Genomic DNA, 24,958 nt, shown 5'->3' with positions numbered 1-24,958 from the left:
AGGCTGAGGGAGTTGAGCTTCCTTTAGATATACCGAATACTGCGAAGCCCATAGGAATTCGGCAAGGGTTACTTTACTTTTGAGTTTACCTTTATTTTTCAATTTTTTCTAGAACAAGGTCAGTTGATTATTTAAGTATCTTAAGAATAGGAGTCCAAAAAAAGAGTATCTTAAGAATAACTTTATTTACACCAGTAATATCCATTTCTGGTTGTGATTGCAAAATTTGAGCATGCGTAGAATTGCTTCAAATAGCAACCAGAATTGACTAAAAAGTGAAAAGTGGACACCATTTCATCAGAATGAGATATCCATGCACCCAAGATTTTAAGGATCTGATTACATTATTGGTCAGAAATTCGTTAATCAACTTATTGTCTCAAAATAGCTGAAATTCGCAAATCACTCCTGAGAATACAAAATTGATCATGACCAAATCCACTCCTATATATTAGTAGAATAAAGACTATTTTAGCTTGTTGCCAACTAATCGACCAAAGGGATTTTCTTGCTCAAGAGTACGACCCATGGGTAACATTTTGAGTAGTTCCATGATGTAATTCACATCTTTCTAAACGTCTGCATAGAATTGACAAAAATTGCTTGATACAACATTGGTTCAATCTACCAATGGTTTCCGCAACAATGTTGCGTTTGTGAATTTAGATCACTCTTCACTATTTCTTCCTCCTCCCCATTTCTTCACTCGGCTGTCTGCTTCTTCAGCCTGCAAATTTGACGAGTGATGATTAATATTTTTTAGTTACAACAATGAATAATTTGGGGCTCCAAAATGCTTTATAGTAAAAATACTTACTTCTTTTCTCCAGTTTGTTATTGAAGTGACCACAATCAAGATTATAGTTTGCAAAACAATGCCTCCAATCATACCTGACCATATACCCTGCAACTCAGAACCAGTAAAATGTTAGGCGAAGAAAATAAAAGAAGGGTCTCTAAGAAATAAAATGGTGTACCAAAATAAGATGGTTGATGCATTCAAAAAGTCCATGATAATAGATTAACAGTATTAGTATCTTACCTCAGCTCCAAAACCAAATGTGAATCCCAATACTATTCCAGCTGGCAATCCAACAATGTAGTAGCAGCCAATGTTGATGTATGCGACAAGAGATTGCCATCCAGCTCCAACAGCAACACCTTAACCAACAGAGGCAGATTAAGTACTAAGAATGAAACTTTGAATGAACTAATATTATACAAGAGTATCTTCGTCCGGATACAAGATTTTGTTTTTCTTGTACTTACCGGATAACACTGGTTGAAGGCTGTTTAGAAGCACTGTGATTCCCAGCAAGACAGCAAGTTGGGTAGTTTCCTCAGCAACGGCCACGCTAGTGGTGAAAAGGTATGGGAAATAATCCCTTGTTGCATATACTACGGCCATGCAAACAACCCCTATGGAAACAGATGTCATAGAAACCACTAGCACTGCAAATTTTGCAGTCCGAGCCTTGCCAGCTCCAAGTTCATTTGATACTCTCACACTGTTAATATCAATAGTAAGTTCATCATATTTTCTCTATTTACTTACTGAGAAGACAAGGGAAAAAAAAACAAGGAAATGGAATATAAAATTTTGAATGGTAGTTGTAAGATGCCAAATTATTATACAATCTCGTAAGAAATAAATTGAACAGCACAGGAATTTTCATTTTGAAAAAAAATTCTTGATTGACTTGCAAGTGGTTTACAAATAATTTAAAAAAAGAAAAAAAAAAGAAAAAGAAGAAGAAGGGCAAAGCATGTAGGGTACATTACCTTATTGCAGCATTGAACCCAAGTGCAATCATCGCATCCCATCCTTGTATGTTCATGCTACAAAATTATAATAATAAGGTTTAGGAAACAACTTATTCTTACTGTATCTTCCTAAGGTAGAAAATTTAGATGATATATGGAGACTTTATGAAAATGAAAGATTTACTTAAGCTCATTTTGTTGGGTATACTCGTGTGGATGGAAATCTCACATGGAGAGAAAGAAAAGAAGTTGAGAAACTAATATAACATAATTGGGTTCAAATCCATAAGTTTAACTTTTGGGTAAAATAGTGTCTTTATATGTTATATTAATACCTCAATTGGCATTAAAAGATATGCTGGTGATATGACAGTTTGCAGTGAGCATAAAACTCACTGATTTTTGAAGTATGAACTATTATGAACTATTAAGCATGCAAATGGCAATATATGGAGGTGATGGTGAAGCACCATACCAAATAGAGATGGCATCAACTGGTATAAGAGGATTCGGCAGACGACCTGTTATAACTACCAGTATCATCAGGTACCAAAACTCCAAGCTGCAAATCAATTTACAGAACAAACTCAGTATCAGCCAATGTAGTATGACTCACTACGTAAAAAGGAGGAGAGTAGCATACCATAACATTACAGCAGAAGCCAATGAAAGCTTCACAAAGCCCCACAAGTCTGCAAATGCTAGCCATGAGAATCCAGCCCAAGCACCATCGGACTTGGTATAGAAAATGTAAGCCAATTGACCAAGAACTATAAGCCACCATGATGTATTCAAAGTGATTGCCGCTCCAGTTAAGCCCCACCCAAGATGCAATATCAGCAACCAACTGAAAAATGTATGTATCACCAGTACCCCAACCGATATATATGTAATGACTAGGACTTTCCTCTGTGCTTGTAGAAACTTTTGGATTGGAAAATTGAGTGCGTATGCGAACAACTGTGGAAGCATCCATAGAGCAAATTTCCCTGCAGCAGAAAATCCAGTCAAACTCAGAAGTATACACAACCCATTGAAGCTCTAACTTTTGCAGTTTTTTTTTTTCTTTTGAAAAAAAAGTTCATATGTATACAACAACAAAACACAAACAGAACAAGCAGCAAGCTGCAAAGAGTTAAAAATACCAGGACAAATTAGCAGGGGAATTTGTATTACATTAGCAGCAGTTCAAACTAAGAGGAAGCTCCAAAAAAAACCACCACAAGGTTAAATTACCAAGTAAAAACAGAAAGGGGGGTCCCCCTTATGCCCTGTTTATCAAAGACCCGCAAAGCCCATCTATCAAAGTTCTTTAAAAATAATTATAAACAAATTGGAAAAGTTGAAAATTATTTTTCTACTACTAAAAAGAAAGTTCTAAACATAAATTTTATACTATTAACTTGAAAAAAAAAAATAGTGTTAATAGTGAGTGTTTACTGTTCATCTCTCACAATTTATCCATTTAACAAGCTATAAAAAAAAGTTGTGAAATAAACTGTGTTCATAACAAAGTTGTTAACTCAAACTTAAGCAAGTACGACTTGGTTCATTGCATGGTTTCCAAATGTGGGTATGATCAACGAAATATAGATAATCTATACAGGTTTAATAACTGTAATGATCATGTAGATATAATAAGAGCAGAGCAATGAAGACTGACCAGCTGCCTCAGATATCTCTTCGGTCTCTCCAATTAGCTCAAGGATAGGAGGAGACCAAACATAGATTGGAACCAAAACTAAAGCCGTAGTCAACAAAATGACCCATGATCTTTGCATGTACACTCCCAACATCCTGATTTGCCCTGCACCATATGCTTGCCCGCAAAGTGTCTCCAATGCACTTCCCATTCCCAACTGATTTCAACCAAAAATTCCAAAAAGAAAAGAGAGAGAGAGAGGGAGAGAGAAAAGATCATCAGGTTCTGCATTTAACTTTCTCAATGTTGCTATGGCTAAAGCTCATTAACTATATGAGTTATGACATTCTGCGATTGGAAAAACTTTGTGTGTTACAAATGCAATTTCTGTTCCACATTTTTCTTACATAATCTTGTATTTGCAGTTTAGTGGCAAAAGCCAAATGGTAACATGGATCAAGAGTATATTTAGATTCTAATAGGTCTTCTTAACGAGCGCCAACATAGGCATCAAAGATTAAGAAATAATAAATATTCAATTATAAGTTGCAATGCACATTTTTTTATTATTGAAAAATACATTTGTCAATGTTCATTAGTTTACATGCACAAATTCAATGTGGTTTTATGTTCTTTTTTTTTCCCCTTGATACTTGCATATAGTTTGACTTTATTTTTTCAAAGAAAGGTTCTAAAGTTACTTATTGATTTACTACAAAATGCTTATAAACTAATGTTAGTTTATAAGGCTTATGTATTAAAATTGATAGTAACTCTAGTATCACTTTATTTTTTATTTTTGAAAATATATTTTAAAAACACCACTCAACAAAATATTAAATATACCTTAACTTGTGTCTTGAGGACTCCTATTAATAAAAGTCTTTTAAACATGGAAAAACTTTTGTTAATGATTGTCCTAAGGGCACAAGTTAAGGTGCATTTAATATTTCATTAAATGATGTTTTTAAAATTTTCAAGAAATAAAGTCAAACCATATACAAATATGAGAAATGCCAATGAATGCCTTAGGGCATTGGTTAATAATCAATTTAAAGAAAATTTTTATGGGACAAGAAAAAAAAGCAATTAATGTTTTGATAGATTTTTTAATTTTCCATAAAAGTGATGTCAAAACTTTCCTAAAATGGATTGTTAAACAATGTCCTAAGGGCACTCGTTAGCATGATCTTACAAATATTAAGAAAAAACACTTACAATCACAATGAATAAGTAAATACAAACCAATAAATTATTGATATGTGTATTTTTGTTTTTGAAAATGTGCATTACAACTCATAATTAAATATTTATTATTCTTTAACTTTAAATTGCATTCTTATTGGTACCGGTAACAATAATAGTAGATTCCAAATAGATTTAATTAATCAAACTTAGTGTGAGTTTGGATGTTGTTGAAAACTAAAAGTTAGTGCGTTTGGCATGCACGGGACCCGCAAGTAGGGAATTTAGCAAATATAACTTTAAAATTAGGTCCCACGGCACTGTTCACATTTAAAAAGTGTTTTCAGTTTTCAGTTTTCAATAATAAGCAGTATCCAAACAGACCATATCACTATTGTGTGAAAGAAGTGAGCATAATTGTAGACTACTAGTTAAAATAGACAACTTGTAATTATGACATAGTCTCACATATAAATGGAAATTGTAATTATGACAATCTCACATATAAATGGAAACTAAGTACTTTTTTTTTTTTAATACAAGATAGAAATTCTAATCTAGCCTGATCTAAGTGTATATGTGTGTAAAAATTTCTTTTAGAGACTTAAACCTCGACTTTTACTCCCCACACCATACAAGCACTTATATTTGTGTAGTGACCATCATACTAAAGGTGTTCAATGGTTGAAACCAAGTACTAAGTCCTAACTCCTATGTATATGTAAGAAAAGTGTTTGTATCTAAAAAAAAAAGTATTTGAAAAAAATCCACAATTATTGCCACAATTCTAATATGTGTTACTATAACTGGTTAAAAAAAGAGAGTAATCGGTACATGTGAAAATAATGGTTTACAAATCACAATAATAAAGTGTAAGCTGTTAGATGAAAATAGTGCTTTATGAAAATGCTCCTGTGAGCTCCATTTAAGAGATGCGCGTTCTCTTCAAATTTCAAAAAGCAACACTTTTGAAAAAACTGGAGGCAAGTGTCTACCAAATGGACAGGCTGAAAAAGTGGTTTGAAAAAGCGCTTTTTGCACTTTCCCAAACGGGCACTTAAACACGCATGTTATACTTTTTGGCTTTTGCCTTTCTCATGACTCGTGAGACCAACTAAACAGTGTCACAGACCCATTCTTAACTATGCCTAATATTTTTTTAGTGTTGTTTATTTTACTTACACATTACCATATATAAGTACACACCAACACATTTTTGCACTGAACTCGTGGCTTGAAGTCACAACTTCCCACGAGTTTAGTGTAAAAAGGTGCTTGTATGTATATTATGTGCAATAATATGTGAACCAGTTATTACCTTCCTATTTAATTATCCACCCAATTCTTTGTGGGCTTTAAGAACACAGTAAAACGCTGATAGTTTGATAGCCGAAAAAGAAAGACAAATACTTCAAAAAAATATTTACCATGACACCAAAGGCAAGCCCAGCAATGACCGAGTTTTCAACGGACACAGCTGCGAGCTCGATCTCTCCCACTAGACCCGCAAAAGTCTGAGTGAGTGCACCCAGTGAGTACTGACAAATTGCAGTGAAGATTGCTGGCCCGGCAAGCTTCCATAGCTTCTTTGACTCTACACCAAATTCCTTAACAAAACCCAATTGCTTTTCATCTTCAAGGTTGCTGTGGTTATTGGTAAGAAGCGGTGTGTCTACGGCCATTGCTTCCACAACCTTTACTACACGGCCACTGATTTAGCTAGTGCTACAATATATGTTTGATGTTTATGCATAGACTAGAGTCTCTCTTTATCTTATATGCAAGATTTTTAGGATTAAGGTAACAATCTGTGATTCCTGGTCTAACAAGGTAGGTAAGGAACTAAGACCTGTTCGTGTTTGAAAGGTTGTTATAACTTTTTTTGTTTTTTTTTTTATGGGGGTTGTTATAACTTATTTATACGTTTGAATGTGAGACCTTTTGTGAGACGGGAGAGTGGAGACTAATCTATAATGTGACCAACTGGACATAGCTTCCTGGCCCCACAAACTTTTAATTATTTATATGATTTATGTGTGTTAACTTTCAAAATTAAAATTTTAGGAGTTTGGCTTTCAAAAAAAGGAAAAAGAAAAAAAAAAAGAATTGACCCCTAAAAAATTAAAATATTATTTTAGGGAACTTTAAATGAAAAATAGTTTTGAAAAAAAAAATCAAAATTACAAATAAACTATACACATTTTATAAAAACTCTACTCAAATTCATTACTTTTTTTTTTTGTTTACAATAATACATGAAAATGTAATAATATCGAAGATGGAAGAAAAAAAATATCTTGTGTTTTTCAGTGTATGTAATAAGCCTTTCACAGCTTATGAATTTTATATATCAGTAAAACTCACATGGTATGAGCATCTCGTTGTGTACACATAATATACATTATATCTTCTAAAAGGCTCATTTGTTTTTGTCAACCGATCTGTAGTTGTCACGAAGATTGTCACGTGCCGGACATATAACAGGCCTCCAATGAAAAAATCCAATGAGCAATCTATCTTTTTTTTTTTAATAGCAAAATGAGCAATATATCTAGGTGGGGACCAAGAGAGGCAAATTAATTAATATTCAGCAAAAGAGAGAGGCAAATTAATATTAACTAGTACTTGTCTTGTTGTGGAAAATTGTGGCTATTGACGATTACTGTAAAAGAATATACTACAATACAGTGAATTTTGCACAGATTCTTCATTGAATTGCAAGAAAAAAAAAAATTTAGGATTTTTTTTTTTTGGTTTGTACATACCTATTGTTAATGACACCTTCATGCTCGACGAATGGAACGTGGAATGGTAAGCTACCTAACAGATGGGTTAGCTTCAATGCTTCTAGTAATATTTTTGGAACCGAGGTTGCAAAAGAGTTCAAAGATCACTGCCCCCAAATTGTTAGGTGGCCTCGTTACAGCTGTACCAGAATGTTGTACTTCTTGCATTATTTTCCTTTGTTTTGACTGAATTACAGAAAAGGGAAATAAATTCATTAGGGAGTTGGAATGAATCTCTCTATCATGTATACACAATTGGCTAGGCCCCATTCGACAATATCATGGGGTCACAAATTACGAATTTATATCCTAAATTCGTAATTTGGGTGTTTATATACATTCATGTATATATATATATATAATATTTATTTATATATCTTATTTATAATTTATTTATTTTGTAATATTTTATTATCATCTCCCAAAACACTTGTTTTCCCTACCTTTTAATATTTTTAAGATTGATCACTACTTTTTTCTTTCATCTCTATTTAATTAATGTTAAAGTCATCTTATGAGGGGTAGAAAAATACCTCCAATTCGTCTTGCCTCCAACTTTTTGTCCCACTTTTCTACCATGAGTTTTTCTCACCCTAAGAGGGGAAGGCTACCCTTAATCTAACCCCACCCTGCCTTCCCCCATTGCTCACATCTCATTACTTATGAGCAGTATGTTAGTGTAATGCAAAATTAAATAAAAATTATGTTTAAATGGCAAATTCACAAAAATATCATTTAATTGATTTAAAATGTTAAAAAAATATTATTTATGATTAATATAATTTAAGTATAATTAAAAATTATTTAATGAAAAAAATATTAGTATTATTTTGTGGTTTTAAAATGATTTATATTTAATTTTGTCACTCTAGAAAAAAGGTTATGACTTCGTCATCATACATATTACATAGTGGACTCATGCGCTAATCTTTTGGCAAACAAGATAACACTCTAACGAAATTGAGAGGTTGTACATTCAATTTACTTTCCTCTTTTTTGGCCAAAATTCAAAAATTGCATCCTTTAAATTTGGATAAATTGTTATTTTCATCCCTAAATGTTTTAGTCAATTTAGTCATTAAACTTTAACATTCTTGGCAAATTAGTTATTCTGTCCATTGGTGTATACTAGGATATAACCCATGCAAATGCATAAATGTATTTAAAATTAAACACAATTTTTATCATAAAAATATAATAATTAGTCAATTTTTTTTAAAGTAAATGTAATTAGTTACATATTAAAATTCTCATCTAAATTTAATACTACTTATGATAATTTTTTTTCTAATTTTTAATAAAATAAAACTTGTGGTGATTTTTATTGTGTGGTGATTTTTATTAAGTATATGTGATTGGTTTTTTATTTTTATTTTTTATATAATTTTATTGTTCATTAATATTAGATTTTTAGTATTTTGCACTCATTAACTCACTTGGTACAAAGATTAAAAAAAATTTCATTAAAAAAAAAAATAAAAAAATTAAGTGGATACATGACACAAATTTAAGTGGATAATTATGGTATGATCTACATGTAAATTTAGATATATGACACAAAATTGAATTCTAATTTCAAATTTTAATTAAACCCTGTATCATAATCTGATTATGGGTTTTAAAAGGTGTTTATTGCTTAGAATATTTAATTAATTAAAAAAATAGAACTCAAATAAATAAATGAATGCGTACACAATTTGATTCGTTCTAATAAAAATGAAAAACTTGAAAGAAAGGTATTTATTTGTTTTTGTTTTTTGGTATTGACTTAAAAGAAAGTTGAGAGTCGGTTGCTGCCAGCAAGTGAAAAGTCAGTACAGCAACTAGTTTTATACTTATCCACAGGACCACAAGTAATTAGCTGATATCCTCAGATATTCTGGTTGAGATTGAACGTGAACGTCTTCAAGCTTCACACACAAATACTATTTTTGTTGAGCAAGACGATCTGATGAGTTCCAATCGTTTTCCTCTAATTGTTCATTGTCTAATTGGTTTCAAAACTTTCTCCAAGCTTAAAGAAATTCAGGTAGAAAAAAATAAAATAAAATAAAGACGTACTAGAGATGAAGAGTACTGGTCATCAACAAAAAATAATTATCACATTCATTGAATATTTGTATTTTTATTTTTTTAATCTCAAAGTGTATGGATCTTATATGGTTTTTTTTATTGAGCATATGTGATTGGTTTTTTTTTTTTTTTTTAAATTTTTATTGTTCATTAATATTATATTTTTAGTATTTTGCACTCATTAACTCACTTGGTACAAAGATTAAAAAAAATTTCATAAAAAAAATAAAAAACTTAAGTGGATACATGACACAAATTTAAGTGGATAATTATGGTATGATCTACATGTAAATTTAGACATATGACACAAAATTGAATTCTAATTTCAAATTTTAATTGAACCCTGTATCATAATCTGATTATGGGTTTTAAAAGATGTTTATTTCTTAGAATATTTAATTAATTAAAAAAATAGAACTCAAATAAATAAATGAAAGCGTACACAATTTGATTCGTTCTAATAAAAATGAAAAACTTGAAAGAAAGGTATTTATTTGTTTTTGTTTTTTGTTTTTTGGTATTGACTTAAAAGAAAGTTGAGAGTCGGTAGCTGTCAGCAAGTGAAAAGTCAGTACAGCAACTAGTTTTATACTTATCCACAGGACCACAAGTAATTAGCTGATATCCTCGGATATTCTGGTGGAAATTGAACGTGAACATCTTCAAGCATCACACACAAATACTATTTTTGTTTGAGCAAGACGATCTGATGAGTTCTAATCGTTTTCCTCTAATTGTTCATTGTCTAATTGGTTTCAAAACTTTCTCCAAGCTTAAAGAAATTCAGGTAGAAAAAAATAAAATAAAATAAAATAAAGACGTACTAGAGATGAAGAGTACTGGTCATCAACAAAAAATAATTATCACATTCATTGAATATTTGTATTTTTATTTTTTTAATCTCAAAGTGTATGGATCTTATATGGTTATGAAGTTCATAATATAATGATCTATTTTCATATTTTGAATTGAAATGTAATATTAAAAGTCTGTAGCCTATGTGGAACCCTCAGACCATGAAATTATATTGACACAATCAGATATAAATATTATTAAATATCATGCAAAGGTATTATTTTTTTACCATTCCATTGGAGGAGAATACTTCATGGACCATGGTTCACGCAACGAAACTATAGTTTGAGAGAATTGGGATTACTTTAAATTTGTTCATATTCTTTTCCAGGGACAAAAGTCCAAAACAATTGGTATAACTTTAAGATCTTGTTGCAGCTTGCAACCCATCAAACTTTCAGCTCGGGTTTGACTAGAAAGGTAGGCTCCTAAATAAATTTACGTAAAAAATTATGATTTTGTCGAACTAACTTCCAAGGCAAATCCCTCATTAATTAAATTCGACAATCACAAATCCTTTAAAGCCAAGATCTTGTAATTAATTTCTTATACACATTATTGTAATATATTACCAAAAAAGACAAACGTGCTTTTGAAAAAAGCTGCTTCAAGTATTGGCTACATTCTCAAAATAACTGGGTCCAACTTGTATTGAGCCAACCATACAACTATACAAGTAACGAGAAAATTCCATTTCAAACAAACCTCCCCTGGGAAAAATACATTTTTTTTTTCTTTGCTTCTTTCATGGAATCAACAAACTTATATTAACGTGGGCTATACCCAAAGATTTGGTGACAACCACCTTTCCGAATGTGAGTTTATTTTTATTTTTTTGGGGTGACAACCACCATTTTATTAGTAAGATTTGCTTTTACGCAGCTATATCGAACACATGCATCCAAATTCTTATTTTATTTTTTTACTTAATATATCCAAAATGTATTTGATTTTAGTTAATTACACTGTATCATCGAGTTCCGTTGCATCCTTCCTCTTTTGCTTTAATGCCGCCAACAAATCCAAGAACACAGGGTTTTCACAATTTGTTGTTTTACCATTGTTAATTTGGTCTGTTCATAAAATCGGGTCCACATAAAATGATGGTGCAGTGAGATCACAACTTGCCACCGTTTCAAATTGTGGAAAAAAAAGACCCTAGTATTGCTACTACAATGTTGCAACCTCAACTTCTATGCCATTATTATGTATGTTGCTACAAGATTACTGCTGTATTGAGCCTTGATGATTAGTACCAAGGTCTCATCTAGCTGTGTGCCATTAACAAATGAACAGAACAGAATACAAGGAGTGAAGCAATTAATTTGGTTTATTAGTAGATATTTCCATGTAGCCCAATTTGATAAACTCTTCTAAGGTTGTTACAGGACGTACCTGGCACAGCTGGAGTTCCTTGCTCTGAATGTTGATGACTATGGCACCAAAGGTTAAGATGGCATTATAATCCCTTAAGATGGCATTTTACGCCACTGGCCATAGTTTCCTTTTCATATTTCATCAATCCGAGTAGGTGTCCTAGACACCTATACAATATCAATGCAGCAAATAAATGCACTGTAAGCACTAGTAAGAAGTTCCTAAAATTTTCATTTTACATGCCTATAAATTAGTTTGAGACTTATAGTGAAAAACACAGAACATGAATACAGGGCCAAGTTAAATGATTTCTACTATGGTATGGCAGCTTGGAGGTCCAAAAGAATACTCCCTAATTGTGTACCACTAAATGTCATCATAAAGTTCTGCCAGTATGACAATTTTCTGAACATAAATAAATTGCAGAGACTAATATCCTTTTTTTTTTCCTTGGCATGTAAGCTTTCAGCTGCCACACTGATAAATTATGGATCCATGTAAATGATTTCTGCTTGTACAGAGGCTCGCCTGAATCGCAGCAAATCTTTTAGCAATTCCCATCCTCCATTGTTGGTAGCAGGCTTAACAGTCATTTTTTCAAGACCAGGGGATGTTGATAGCAGAAGGTTGATGAAATTTAACTCAGGTTTGATACCAGAAATGCCAAGTATTTTCACTAGTCGCAGTTGGTGACAACTCCAATTGTTGTCTTCTTTTATGTTAATTACCGTTCCTACAGCAGCCTGCTCCTCTGGACGAGCCTACATTAATTCCATGGCATTAAAATCTTTAGAAGTTCTCAATAGTAGATAACTAGATACCAAGTAAAAGATATTGTATAAACAGTTGATGTGTGCGTATGTGAGTGCATAAGGGATTGAACCCTGCAAGTATACTGACCATAGGGGTAGAGATGCCCCTAGACTGAAGGGCCACTGGTTATAAACAATTTATTCATTAGCAGAAGAAACAGGTGTGAGTATCAACATGACATACAAATCAAGTGTCAGTGTGCACATGTGTGATGTTGGTTTACATAAAACTAAGGTAATAATCAAGAGAAAGAACTCACCAAAACTTCTAGTTCTTGCAGATTAGGGGAACTTCTTAAGATGCATAAAGCAGTTAAAACCTCGTCCACATCATTGAAGTTTATGCGTACAGAAAGATAATTGAGATTGAAACATGGATTAGGCAACTTTCCTGGCACAAAGCCAATGGACAAATACTGGAACAAAAAGAAGATAGAACAATGGTATAAATTAACCTCAAATTAATGCAGTAACATCATGGACCTCCCCTGAAAATTGAATCAGTTCATTGGGATTTACATGACATTATAAGCAACCAAGTTTTGTGGTGCAAATACTAAGAAATCAGTACAATAACCAAGTAAAAATGGAAATGAGATCCTAAACAACCTTGTGCAAACAAGTGTTGAAAGAAGGAAACTCATTTCAAATTTTTAGTAATTTGTAAGGCCAATGAACACATCCACTTTCCAGAGGGCATCTAAGGGTACCTTATATCATACTAACAGAAATATTACCTTCAAAAAGTAACTCTGAATCTCCAACCTTCGAATATGGGGCAGATGAACAAAAAATTTGAGCAAATTGCTAGAGTTGGCATGAGATTGCCTTTTGTCATATAATCCAATGGAAACAACAGCTAATTGGAAGGCATTTTCAAAACTAATGTCATTAAAAACACCTCCAATGTCAAAAAACTGGAGATTTGGTGCCTCAATGTTGAGATAAGTGAAACCATCAAAGTTCATCAATGTCAATCTCTCAAGTAGAGGACAACTAGAAATTAGATTTTCAAACACAGCTTGACCCAAGGTCACATGCTGAAGATCAAGGCTCTTCAAACTCTTGAAGCCTTTAAATGTCGATGGAGGTTTTAGCAAACAATTAAATAACTCTAAATGAATCAAATGTTGGCAAGAAAATAAACAAGAAGGCATCTTGTAGCGTTGCCCTTTCCAAATTTCAAGTATGAATTCTTGGATAGAGTGCCTTGATAGATGAAGAATCCACCGATCAATGTCACTAATACCTTGAAGATCTCGATGGGATAGCTTGAACTTGTATATTGGGCCATTATGAAGTAACAGAACGTGATCAACAATATTCACAAGTTTACTCTTGACGACAGTTTGATCTAATGAAGAAAATGAGTAACACTCATTATCAAACACAAGATTTGGAAGGGTAGCCCATTTATATCTCCACTTGCTTGACAAAACACTTGTCCTTACCGCCTCCCTAATTGACAACTGTGAAAGAATTTGATCTACAACATGCCCTGGTAAGTTGCTGATTTCATCTAGCTCCATTTCCCTCTAGCACAGGGACTTTGGTGCTTCTCTTTGTCTCTGAAATATTTGAAGAAAAAATAAATAAAAATTAGATACAAAGACCAGAAGTTCCTAGGTCATTTTAGTCAGAGAGAGAGAGAGAACATAAGGATACGATGAAGCAAGTAATTCAAGAGTGAGAGATGGAAAGCAGAAAGTTATGGTTCATCCTTTCAGTTCCTTCAAACAAAGTTTATAATTTCAATCAATTAAATTATCCCTATATTTAGTTCCATAACAAATTTCACAACAAAAAGAAGACACAAACTTTTATCCCATCAACTTTTATACTTTGTAAAAATATTTATTTGCTTATTTATAAAGAGTGCATTTCAAGTTGCTTCAATTTCTGAAACAAATGTTTCCACTTGAACAGGACCATTACAGATAGAACTCTACTTACATCAAGCCAATGAGCTCTAGCTTAAATGGCAACTCCTCTCCTTGTAAGAACAAGGTGGGGGGTAAATATCTTAGGTTCAGAGCTCATTGGGTGCATGTGTAATTACCAATGGAGAAAAAGAAAAAAGAAAAAAAGAATTATAATTTAATCAACCATTTGCTAGGGGCAAAGGGATACAGCTTGAGGCACATACGAAAGAAAATGAGACATATTCTTGATTTGTGGTTAGATAAACCCCAGTCTATGCTGGTCCAATTTTTAAGGTTGATTGTTGCCTCCCTTCATTGGTTAAACAAAAAATCCATAGAACAGGAGGAAGAAAGAATTTGAACAGCACTGTAAATTTGTAGACAATATGTCTACGCTAGTTCAAATCCAGCTCAAAATAGCAGTGTTCTAACTGAAAGTTCTTTCTTCATACATTATTCTGGAATCAGAGACAATGATGAATAACTGACAGTAGATCATAATACCATAAACACATGATCCTTGCAACAAGATTTTAAGTCAAACACATCTGATTTTACATGTTCCTCTCCTTCTCAAAAAACAAAAAACCAAAAAAAAAAAAAAAAAAAAATTTGTGGTAGTAGGCTTCAAAAGTCACATACATTGTTTACGGAATCCTGTCTAGTGTTACCACAGGCAGAATATGGAAACTAGCCTATTCCAATACAATAGGAAAACCAAGGACCCACCCACTAATATACTCCCCTTGCTGAGCATTTGATATATATATATATATATATTGTAAGTTCATAAGATGGTGTGTGCAGATTAATGTCTTACCAAAGAAGAGTCTGCTCAGAAATTTAAGTGGGAGGTTCAGAGCCAATGGCCTATCCTTGGAACCTTTTCCAACACCATAAAGAGAAATCACATATGTGTGTGTGTGTGTCTATATATATATATATATATCTCACTAAAGAAACCCCAAATGCCCAAAAGGAAATCAATGGATATCCCAGAATCCTAACCTGCAAGACTGCAAGCTGGAACCACCAGCTTCATAACTATATCCAGAACTTCCAATTAGCAAAGGTTGTACCCAATATACAAAACTCTCACTTTGCAGGGTCTGGGAGAGGTGATTGGTAGGTAGCTTCCATTTTATCATCGTGTTCCTATGGGAATACCTCGGTATTTTGCGACGTAATGTAGGTATTCAAATCCTATAAAACAAAGGGTCCCCCTAATTCTAATCAAATCAAACTTCAAATTTCCAACAAAATTTCACAATAGGTATTCCTTTCAATCTTTAATTGCACCGTCAAATGCAAATAAAACCCATCTCAAATATAACAAATCATTAACAATTCTAATCAATATAACTTGAAAGAATGAAAGTTTTCTAAAAAAAAAAAGCAAAAGAATGAAAGTAAATTCACAAACGCCATGCCATATCAAAACCTCACAAACAATGTCTACGCCAAATTAAAACTTGCACTAGTACAATAATGGCAATGAATATTAAACAATTTCAAATGCTAATATTATCAAATAATATGATCAAAGAAGAAAAGCTAAAAAGCAAAACCATTTGATATGAATTAAAAGCAAAAATTTAGATCGAAAAGCGATACTTTGGAGATTTGGAATCGAATAATGATAAGGTTTCTTTGTTTGCTGGTACCTGAAAAAAAAAAGGGTAAGGAAATGGATTCCAGTGGAAGCTCAGACCAAACTGAAGAACAGAGAAAAGAGTCAAAAAGATGAGAAGTCATAGTCCTACATTAATTTACTACTTGTACTAAAAAAATGTGTCTTTCTGTTCGTAGCAGCTTTCATTTGAAGTTGGGGAAAAGTGGAGATGTCAATTTCCGATGCTGGGATTTGGACCCGGGTTGCTGGATGAAAGACAGTATCCTAATTGGACTAGAGTTACGGCCAAAATGGCCCATTACCGTCAATTTTAAAAATATTTGGCCAAAAAACACTGTTTCAGAAATAATTGGTGATCTCCCACTTTTTTTAAGTACTCGAGTTTGGTGAATTTGAATACTACATTTTATAACTCCACCGTGACATGGCTGACATGGCAATTGGATTTAAAAATTCCAAACAGTACTCGAGCTCAGGAAGCTCGAGTACTGTTCAATGGGATACCCGAGTACTAATATCTAAAAACTCATTTTTATTTCTCACTCACTTCTCACTCTCAGAACACCAGAACACCCTCACCCTCTCCCTCTCCTTCACACATTCACACAAAGCCCAAACCCTCACACCGGCGGCGGTAGAAAACCCGTGGCAGTAGAAGACTCTCGTCGGCGGCAGAAGACTCTGTCGGCGACCGAACTCAGCTAGCTTATTGTGAACACTCACACTCTTACTCTTCGTCACACCCAAACATAAAAACCCTAAACCCTCACTCCATCGGCGGTGGAAGACTCTCGTCGGCGACCTCTCACTCAGCTCTCTCACTGTCTCGCACTAAGGTTAGTTTTTTAGTTTTAGGGTTACGTATTTCATTTGAAATTTTAATAGATTGAAAATTAGAAATATTGAGGAAAAAAAACACAGATTAGGACCCCCAATAAATTTGAGCTAATGCATAGAATAGAATGAGCTAATGCATATGACCAACTCTGAGTACTTTGTTGAGACCCCAATAAATTTGAGACTAGGACTTAGTTATTGGTATTGTAGTATTTCACCCTCCATTTTGTGCTTATGGTGAAGAAATGCTATTTAGTCTAAATTTTCTTAATGATGAATTATTATTACTCATGTAAAAAAAATCCATGATTTTCGAAATGGGGTCTCATATGTAGGGTTTGAGAGAAGTTAAAAAAAGAAAAAGAAAAAAAAAAGTGGTACATACCTCATAGTTATGATTGTTATAGCTAGTTATTTTCAAATGAGTCTTCACTAGATAAGTGTTTCTATGGGTATTTATATTTATTTGTCAACTACCATATCCTAGTCATGCTAAGAAATAACACTAAAACTATAGTTTGAAGTGGGTTTGTGTTTCACAAAACCAAAACATTTGATATTCACATTGTAGCTTCTTGTATACCTTTTTATTTATTTATTTATTTGGTTAATAAGTCTAATATTCAAAGGGGCGAGATGCCCAACAAAAGGAAGAACTCCTTTGAAATAAAAGAAAAGGAGTGAGAAAAATAGACATAAGGTTATTGTAAGACAGTCGGCTATTTCATTTAATAGAACTAACAAATAATTGTTAAAAAAAAAAAAATTCCTGATCCCAATTTGCAATTGCTAACTTTGATCTTATCCGTCAATTTTAAAAGATTGCTTGGGGATTCAAAACTGTAATACTCTTGGCTTGATATTGAAATAAAGAGAAACATTTCAAATAGAACATATATTGGCCAGTAATCTTCAGCTTTTTTATTTTGGTATATCTACCAGGTGTCTGCTTATTATAAGAAAGAGGGTGTTCATACAATTGAAATTCTTTCTCATATACATGCTTGTTTAGCGGACAGTTTTGATTGGGTAGTAAGAGCTGAAGTTTATACGGAACAGTCAATTTTTGTTTAGCTAAGTATCTTTTCTAATATGATCTTGTTTTTATCAGTTTGTTTTTGTGGGTAGCTTTTGAGATTTGGAATTTGACTTTATCTTTGCTTTTTGTAAACTCCATTTCATTGAAAGGAGGTGGAGAGAAAAAAATTGTCTTTGGTGAATATGTTGATACATTTTTTACATGAACTTATAAAATCTTTGGTGTTGCACATACTGTCACTAGATTAGTTTGCTTGACTGTTTAACTTCTCCCAGGTAGCAGTGGATATTGATCTTGACTCACCTCAACCTTTCCATATCATAGAACAAATGAAAATAAAGGCACAGGAACTAAGGTTTCCTTTTCTGTTTATCTAGAACTCCCCTTAGATTCTTTCTCCTCTTTGGACCTTTTATATATAATTCTTTAATTTGGTTGAATATTTGAAAAAAATTTCAGATTGATCTTACTATTTCTTGCTAATTGGTTCTTTCCATGACTACTTATGTTGTTGAGTTTCAGGAATAAATCACATAAGAAGGAAGAAACTGGAAATGCAAAGGGAGAAGGTATTATGCAGTTATTTCTATGGTTTACTCTTTCCTTATTTGATAGCTCCTTTACGGCTTTACCTTGCCTTTTGTAAATCTTGTTAAGAATTTTGATTACTCTTTTAACTTTTTTACTGCTTTTTCTCTAATTGAAGACAAAGAGAGATTTGGGGAGGGATGGGTGTAGATAGTTAAAATAGTGCTTTAAAACACAAGTAAAAAATGTGTATAGTATGAGAAATTTTAAAGTGAAGCTGGCAATTTATTAGTATCAATTGATAAATAATTAATCTCTTTAAAGCTTGCCTTGGTGTGATAGCAAGTGTCTTCCACCAAAAGTAGGTTGCAGGTTTGAGTCCAGGAATTAGCCTCTCCAGAAAAATGGGGTAAGGTTGCCAATCAATCACCTCTCCTAGATCCCACAAGAGTGGGAGCTTTGTGCATTGAGTATGACCTTTTCCTTTTTTAAAAGCTTGCATATATTGTCTATTCGTTCATAAAGTATGACATTAGGAATAATATGCAACTTATTGTACAAATATTGATTAATGCAAGTTTTTCTACATATATCCTAATTTCTCTAGAGACTCTCAACTAGAATTACATGATATAATATCCATAAGTACGTGAATCTCCTTTGAAGATTAAAGGCAAAAATTGTTATGTTCAAGCGATAAGGGTGTTTTGGACTCTTGGGATCTTGCTTAGCTAGCCTAAATTGAAGAGTCTTATTTTATTGTTTATCTAAGTAATGTTGTTTTTTGTTTAGTTTTAATCAATCTTTATTAAAGTCAGGGTAATTTGATAATTTCTAGATTCTTGGGATTTGGCTGTACCAAAGGCCCATGAGTCGTATTTTATTCTTTGAACTACTTTTCTTTTTATTCCAACTACAAGATTAAGTGTCAAACTTGAAACATTTGCTAGTCACACATAGGAAATTCATGATAACTTAAGAAGAATTGTTGCACTTAGGAATGAGATATACAAGGCTCAAACTAATATTAGAAGATTATATTCCAAATTCAATGAAGGAGATATGATTATGGTTCATATACGAACTTGGTTTAGCATTCTTTTTCTTTTTATTTACAAAAATTTAGTATTTATAGGCCTTTATACTATAAATTCATTGAGAGATGTGAGTTTTAATAAAATTATTGTAACATTTTTTTTGGGAAAATAATTATAGTAGGTTTCTTAAAACGTTGCCTAGGTTTATCATTCAATTCATCGTTTTACCATCAATCAAACATGAAATTCATCAAGACTCAATCCTTTTTTATTCTAACCTTAAGTTCTTAAATATCCAAACCCATTCAAGAATATTTCAAGAACATATACAGAAGCCTAATATAGTTGAATTTCTTAAAGATCTTATATCATGATTCCTAAGTTCTTTTTACCCCTGAAAGACATTATTCAACGGTGAACTTGCCATAGCTTTTTTATATTTTAGAACATATTATTGCTGCTTCTTTGTTGGTTTTTGTCAAATCAAACTCTTCTGTTTGTACTTTGGGATTCTGTTAAGAGCTCGTTTCATGTACTTGGCATTTATTTATAAAGACTTGGTTGTGCTATTGTTCTAGGAGAGGATTCGAGCTAGTAAGGACCTCACTGAGGCAAAGCGAATTCTAGAAAGCAATGAAAAACAACGGTCTGTCTTAATTTAGTAATTGTTTTTTCTATTTGGAAATTTTATGTCTATTTATCCCTTTTTGTTTTAAATACATTAGATTTTATTTCCTTCTAACTTAAATATTAATATATTCACTTTGTTTTTTCAGTTATTTAGCCTTGAAACAAAAAGAAAAGGAGGAAGAAAAAAGAGCAAGGGAGAAAATACTTAAGAAACTAGAACATGATAAGGTACTTGAAAATTTTTTCCACATTTCATTGTGCTTAGAACAATTGTTAATAGATTATAACTTTTTCTAGTAGATTATGTGTGCGTTTGGGAATCATTGAAAACATTTTAGCTTTTAGTTTGTCTTTTTGTTTTGTTTTGTTTTTTTTTTTTTGTTTTTCCAAATAATTTAGCTTTTAGCTCTTTGTAACGCATTTAACATAAAAAATATAAATAAATAAATTATAAAAAAAAAACATAAATGTTACCAAAAACTATATCTTTTGATAAACACTATGCAAATAAGTTACCGAAAATACACAATTCCCAAATGAAAACTTTTATATTATAGATTTCGCTATCATTGTCCTTAATACACCTTTTCCCTAGGGCCTGCCCATTTCTATGGAAGGAGAATTTTTTTCTTTATAGTATTTTATGGTCAATAAAAATAGACAGAAATATGTATTTTTTGGAAGTTGTGCTAATACAGGAAAAAAGTTTTCAAAAAATATTCTCAAAGAACTTGAAGTAAGCAACAACCAACAATAGAAGAGAGACTAATGGGTTTTTATTTTATTTTAAATCTTATCAAGTGATAATTTATATTTTTTAGTTCATTATTCCTGATTTGATGTTTAATACCTTTCTCAAGAATTTCCATGACTCAAAAAACTATGCATGTCTTCATAGGTAGAAAGGAGGTCAAGACTTGGATTGCCACCAGAAAGTGCATCTGTAAAACCTTCCACTCATTTGTTGTAGGAAAAAACGGTACGGTTATTTTGAAAGTGATGTTTATAGAACTTAGCACTCTTCTGTGCCATTGCATAATATAAATTTCTTTACTTCAACTACAGGGCAGAGTTATTTTGATGTTGTTCTTTTTATTATTAGTTGCAGACATCATTGCCTCTGAAGTCTGTAACATATGCAGAGCAGTTGAGAGAATGTTTAAGGTCTCTTAAGCGCAATCACCAGGTAAATTGCTCATAGTGTAACAAGCACAAGAGTTCGGAGACATTTCAAAAATAGATCGGTTTATGTGTTTTATGACATTATTGTAGAACCATCACATTATAAGTGGTTTCCTAAACTATTTTTAGCAAATTCATTCTGAGGTTAGAGTGTGCTTCAATTTCCTCGTTATATGTTTCAAAAGCAAAGCATAGTGTTGAAGTTGTCCTGAATAAAAATTCTAGTATAGTGGACTTCTTATATGTGAAACATAATGTCAGAGGGTGGTTTTTTTTTTTTTGGAAATCCATTGGGCTAAAGATCTCCACAGATAAATTGTCACAATAGTGAATTTCCTTTGCATCTGAGTTTTCAGATAAATGGGAGGTACTACATCTTATTATTTACAAGATAGATAGCTCTGCATGACCATGTACTAAAAAGCTCCTTGCTTTACATACAAATACTTAAAGAAAGAAAGCGCATATTAACTGCTTGAAAGCCTTTTAATTAAACTAAGGTGAAGATACATGCACCTGTTACAACATAAATCATATGCATAGGATATTTTTAGGGTGCCTGCCATAGATATTGTTGCATTTCTTTGACTTGTGAACTTTTGGTTTCACAGTCCCAAATGTAGTCCATTTTTGTTAGTTAAGATTGTCACATGCTATTTCATTAACTTCTATATTTTACATGTTACCCTGTCAGCAGCCTGATTCCCCCTGCCTTTTTCTATTTATTCGTCTAGAATGATGGTGCCAAAGTTAGGAGGGCCTTTGAAACTCTTTTGATCTATGTTGGAAATACGGCAAAAAATCCTAATGAGGAAAAATTTAGAAAGATTCGACTTACTAACCCACTATTCCAGGTACACAATTTCTTTGATTGATGTGGTTGTTGTTGGGGGGGGGGGGGGTAATGCTGAGGCTTGATCATGTTGTTTAACCCTCCATGCCAACTATACGAGTAATCTGAGCTAATTGAATCAAGTAGAGACCATTTGTTATCTCCACCAAAGTCCAGATTGTCCTTTTGATGGAAACTTTTGGGATAGGTTATTGCCACAAAACACTAGTAATGCCAAGTTATTTTCCATGGAAATTAGGTTATTTTGGTTCGGTTTTGGATTATTATTGGGTTCACTTTCACGATTTTTAACTAGTAAAAAATAATACATTAATTTGCCAGGCTCATTTTTATGAAAAAGGTAGCCTCATTAGTCATGATGAGAGCCAAGAGCTCTCCATCCTGATTGTTGGATCGCCATATTTAGTTTTTCTTTTGATCACTAATGTCAAGTAATGCATAGATTTGTTGAGTGTTATCCTCTTTGTAGCCTTAAATTGAACGGTCTTAATTGTAGCCTTAAATTGAACGGTCTTAATATCTATTGCTTTAATGGCAAATAACTCAAACACTCATTAAAAAAGACAAAGCTTGAGTTTAATATTTTGGAAGGATCTTAGGACACCAAGTAACCCAACATTCAGTTTTCTGCCATGTCATAAATTAGGATAATAAGATAGCCTCTTACATTGAATCTAGTCTGCCTAAGGGAACTGGAATTGTTGGACCTCCACACAATGAAACTGCTTCAGCTCCCACCACAGCAATCATGTCTGCCCATGATACTAATAATGGAAAAAAAATTTCAAAACATGATGGTAGCACCAAAATATTCCCATTAAATTCAAACCCTTGAATAGTGGCATTTTCAGAAATAAAAACCTGGTTTTACTGCATCCACTTCAGTCTTCGCTTTCTCTAAAATCTAAAGAACAATGCACGTACACTGGGTGTCAGCTGGTCAGAGACTGTATGAAAGTTAATCATTTTGACTTTCATGTTCACATTCAAGAAATACAGAACAATAAACTTTCTATTGAAAAGCATAACAAGGAGTTGCATAGATACATACAAGTCTACAATATAGGTCTGCCTATAAGTAAAAAGTTGTGTAGGAGAGCATACCTTCATAGGTTTTTTAAGACCTGCATTTTCTGGTCTCTCAAGTTCATAAACGATGGAACCATTCATACCACCTGCAGTAATAATAATGATGCATAGTAAATGAAGAGAAGAGTAAGAAAAATAAGAGTTGCAATTTGGTGAAAAAATAGGCTTAAAAAATTTCAGAATAAAATGTATGATTGTCTTTTATGTTGGAATCAGTTGGCAATAAAGCAGAATTTAATTGAACTACTCATAGCTTTACCCTAGTTACTTGACTATACTAATGTCTGGAACCTCTATCTTGCCAATCCAATAAAAATTAAACTATCACTAGCATTTGCATCTTGTTCTTGTTATGAAAATGAACTGTCAAGGTGAAAGAGATGTATGAAGAATATAAGAAGCTAAGTCTCTACTATGGATAGCTCCTAATATCTAGAGACATTTTGTGAACTATAAAGCCTCAAATTATCTTTCCCATCTTTAGAACATTAAAACTTCAATACTTTTCCAAGACATTCACCAGTTTAACCAAAGAATGTTCTCTAGTCTGCTGTCTTACATCAGTTATAGTACAATAGTGGTTCAAAAATGATTAATCTAGCTACCACTTGTAAGCACAAATCTGGCAACGAATTACAAACCAGACCGATAATCTATTGTAAGAAAACACGTCAAATAGGTAAACCAATTGACTTTGATAAAAGACAGAATATAGCATAATGTATCCTACTAGTAAGCATCATCCACAATATTATCACTCTATAAAGCATCCCAATAACATTTCATTCGGACTGTACCTGAATTTTCATCCATATCAAAAGTTCCTGCATCGTGAAAAACCAAACTAAAGCTAGAGTATGCTGACAATTTAATCATCCCCGTTTTCTTCTCCTCACTGGTTCCTTGACTGGTCTCACCTTGCCTGAAAAGAACACAAGCAAATACTAATATGAAAATCATTTAACTATAAAGAGATGTATATGTAATCGGTATTGAATCGAAGTATAGTACCATGTCCAGTCCCACAATCAATAGGATGTGTCTGTGTCCGTTGCGGCCTTCACGGCCGATCTGGAATGTGTGAAGCCTCTGGTGGGGGGGCGGGTATCTGTGTCTGGCTGAACTCGGAATGCACAAACTCAAGGGGGACAACACTAGGGGTGGGCATGAATCTCATCTCATCTATACCATGTACATCTGTGAGGGCGGTGCTGGTAGTCAGTGGGGGAAACTGATGTCGCGGAAGCCTGAAGAGAAACACACACGATGCTCTCTTGATGGAACAGAAACTAAACTGTTAGTTTCTGGTAGTAAACCTCGAATCCACGAGGGGTTTCCCTGAATCCACAAGGAGATAAAACTGGAATCCACCAGAAGAAAATTTGACAAAAGTCTGTGTTTATTGATAATAGTCTATTTTGCCTCTGACGGCTACAAAACATATAAATACTAAGCAAAAACGTTTAAAACCCTAATTCGCACTAATTAAGCGATTAGGTGACAAAATTACCGAATTTTACCAAAAATGGCAAAATTGAGTTAAGCGCAGAATCATAAACTACTGACCTTAAGGGTCGTCCCAAAACAGACGGGACCTTATTCTGACTTTTAAACTAAAAGTTATTAAGGAAAAACAAATTTTACTATAAATAGCAAAAACACTGTTATCGGGGCCTTAATGAAGGAATTCGCCTAAATTTTGGCGACGTTCATG

General features: G+C 32.9%; 3 protein-coding genes and 1 long non-coding RNA gene across 6 annotated transcripts; 1 reads left to right on the top strand and 3 right to left on the bottom strand.

The window, feature by feature from the left end:
- Positions 1-292: 292 nt before the first annotated feature.
- Positions 293-6,358, bottom strand: LOC112017218 (protein DETOXIFICATION 33). Its single transcript, XM_024049695.2, has 9 exons — positions 6,019-6,358; positions 3,428-3,623; positions 2,408-2,753; positions 2,240-2,326; positions 1,783-1,839; positions 1,270-1,508; positions 1,043-1,161; positions 818-904; positions 293-727 (listed from the first exon to the last, which is right to left on the bottom strand). Exons 1-9 carry the CDS (start codon positions 6,271-6,273, stop codon positions 668-670), a joined length of 1,446 nt encoding a protein of 481 aa, XP_023905463.1. The 5' UTR covers positions 6,274-6,358; the 3' UTR covers positions 293-667.
- A 5,357-nt stretch (positions 6,359-11,715) lies between these two features.
- LOC112017208 (F-box/FBD/LRR-repeat protein At1g13570) lies at positions 11,716-16,277 on the bottom strand. Of its 2 annotated transcripts, none has more exons than XM_024049676.2 (4): positions 16,031-16,277; positions 13,232-14,062; positions 12,755-12,910; positions 11,716-12,443 (listed from the first exon to the last, which is right to left on the bottom strand). In XM_024049676.2, exons 2-4 carry the CDS (start codon positions 14,021-14,023, stop codon positions 12,168-12,170), a joined length of 1,224 nt encoding a protein of 407 aa, XP_023905444.1. In that variant the 5' UTR covers positions 14,024-14,062; positions 16,031-16,277; the 3' UTR covers positions 11,716-12,167. The 2 variants fall into 2 exon arrangements, with proteins under 2 accessions (XP_023905444.1, XP_023905443.1); XM_024049675.2 differs by having other exon boundaries at positions 16,081-16,277.
- A 1,683-nt stretch (positions 16,278-17,960) lies between these two features.
- LOC111998266 (uncharacterized) lies at positions 17,961-22,094 on the top strand. 2 transcript variants are annotated; one of them, XR_010628474.1, is made up of 7 exons: positions 17,961-18,280; positions 18,448-18,494; positions 20,069-20,136; positions 20,267-20,348; positions 21,019-21,099; positions 21,229-21,306; positions 22,000-22,094. XR_010628474.1 is itself a non-coding variant. In XM_065772041.1 (6 exons), exons 2-5 carry the CDS (start codon positions 18,480-18,482, stop codon positions 21,088-21,090), a joined length of 237 nt encoding a protein of 78 aa, XP_065628113.1. In that variant the 5' UTR covers positions 17,961-18,280; positions 18,448-18,479; the 3' UTR covers positions 21,091-21,099; positions 21,229-21,434. The 2 variants fall into 2 exon arrangements, 1 of the variants encoding a protein (XP_065628113.1); XM_065772041.1 differs by lacking the exon at positions 22,000-22,094 and having other exon boundaries at positions 21,229-21,434.
- Positions 22,095-22,821: 727 nt separating this feature from the next.
- LOC112032616 (uncharacterized) lies at positions 22,822-24,092 on the bottom strand. Its single transcript, XR_010628462.1, has 4 exons — positions 24,042-24,092; positions 23,260-23,330; positions 23,017-23,059; positions 22,822-22,919 (listed from the first exon to the last, which is right to left on the bottom strand). It is a non-coding gene; the product is annotated as an uncharacterized LOC112032616 (long non-coding RNA).
- Positions 24,093-24,958: the final 866 nt, after the last annotated feature.

The sequence above is a fragment of the Quercus suber genome, unplaced genomic scaffold (assembly GCF_002906115.3).
Source record: "Quercus suber isolate HL8 unplaced genomic scaffold, Cork oak 2.0 scaffold_52, whole genome shotgun sequence".
Lineage (NCBI taxonomy): Eukaryota > Viridiplantae > Streptophyta > Magnoliopsida > Fagales > Fagaceae > Quercus > Quercus suber.
The sequence above is the reverse complement of the archived record's forward strand: the minus strand, read 5'-3'. Positions and strand labels throughout refer to the sequence as shown.

Coding starts and splice junctions, on each gene's coding strand:
- LOC112017218 (XM_024049695.2), bottom strand. CDS start 6,273: ATGGCCGTAGACACACCGCTTCTTACCAATAACCACAGCAACCTTGAA. Junction 1,162..1,269: donor CCTTCAACCAGTGTTATCCG/GTAAGTACAAGA, acceptor CTGTTGGTTAAG/GTGTTGCTGTTGGAGCTGGA. Junction 728..817: donor TAACAAACTGGAGAAAAGAA/GTAAGTATTTTT, acceptor TCAAATTTGCAG/GCTGAAGAAGCAGACAGCCG.
- LOC111998266 (XM_065772041.1), top strand. Junction 20,137..20,266: donor GAAAGCAATGAAAAACAACG/GTCTGTCTTAAT, acceptor TTGTTTTTTCAG/TTATTTAGCCTTGAAACAAA. Junction 20,349..21,018: donor AGAAACTAGAACATGATAAG/GTACTTGAAAAT, acceptor ATGTCTTCATAG/GTAGAAAGGAGGTCAAGACT.
- LOC112017208 (XM_024049676.2), bottom strand. CDS start 14,023: ATGGAGCTAGATGAAATCAGCAACTTACCAGGGCATGTTGTAGATCAA. Junction 12,911..13,231: donor TTCAGAGTTACTTTTTGAAG/GTAATATTTCTG, acceptor TTTTTGTTCCAG/TATTTGTCCATTGGCTTTGT. Junction 12,444..12,754: donor TGCAAGAACTAGAAGTTTTG/GTGAGTTCTTTC, acceptor GAATTAATGTAG/GCTCGTCCAGAGGAGCAGGC.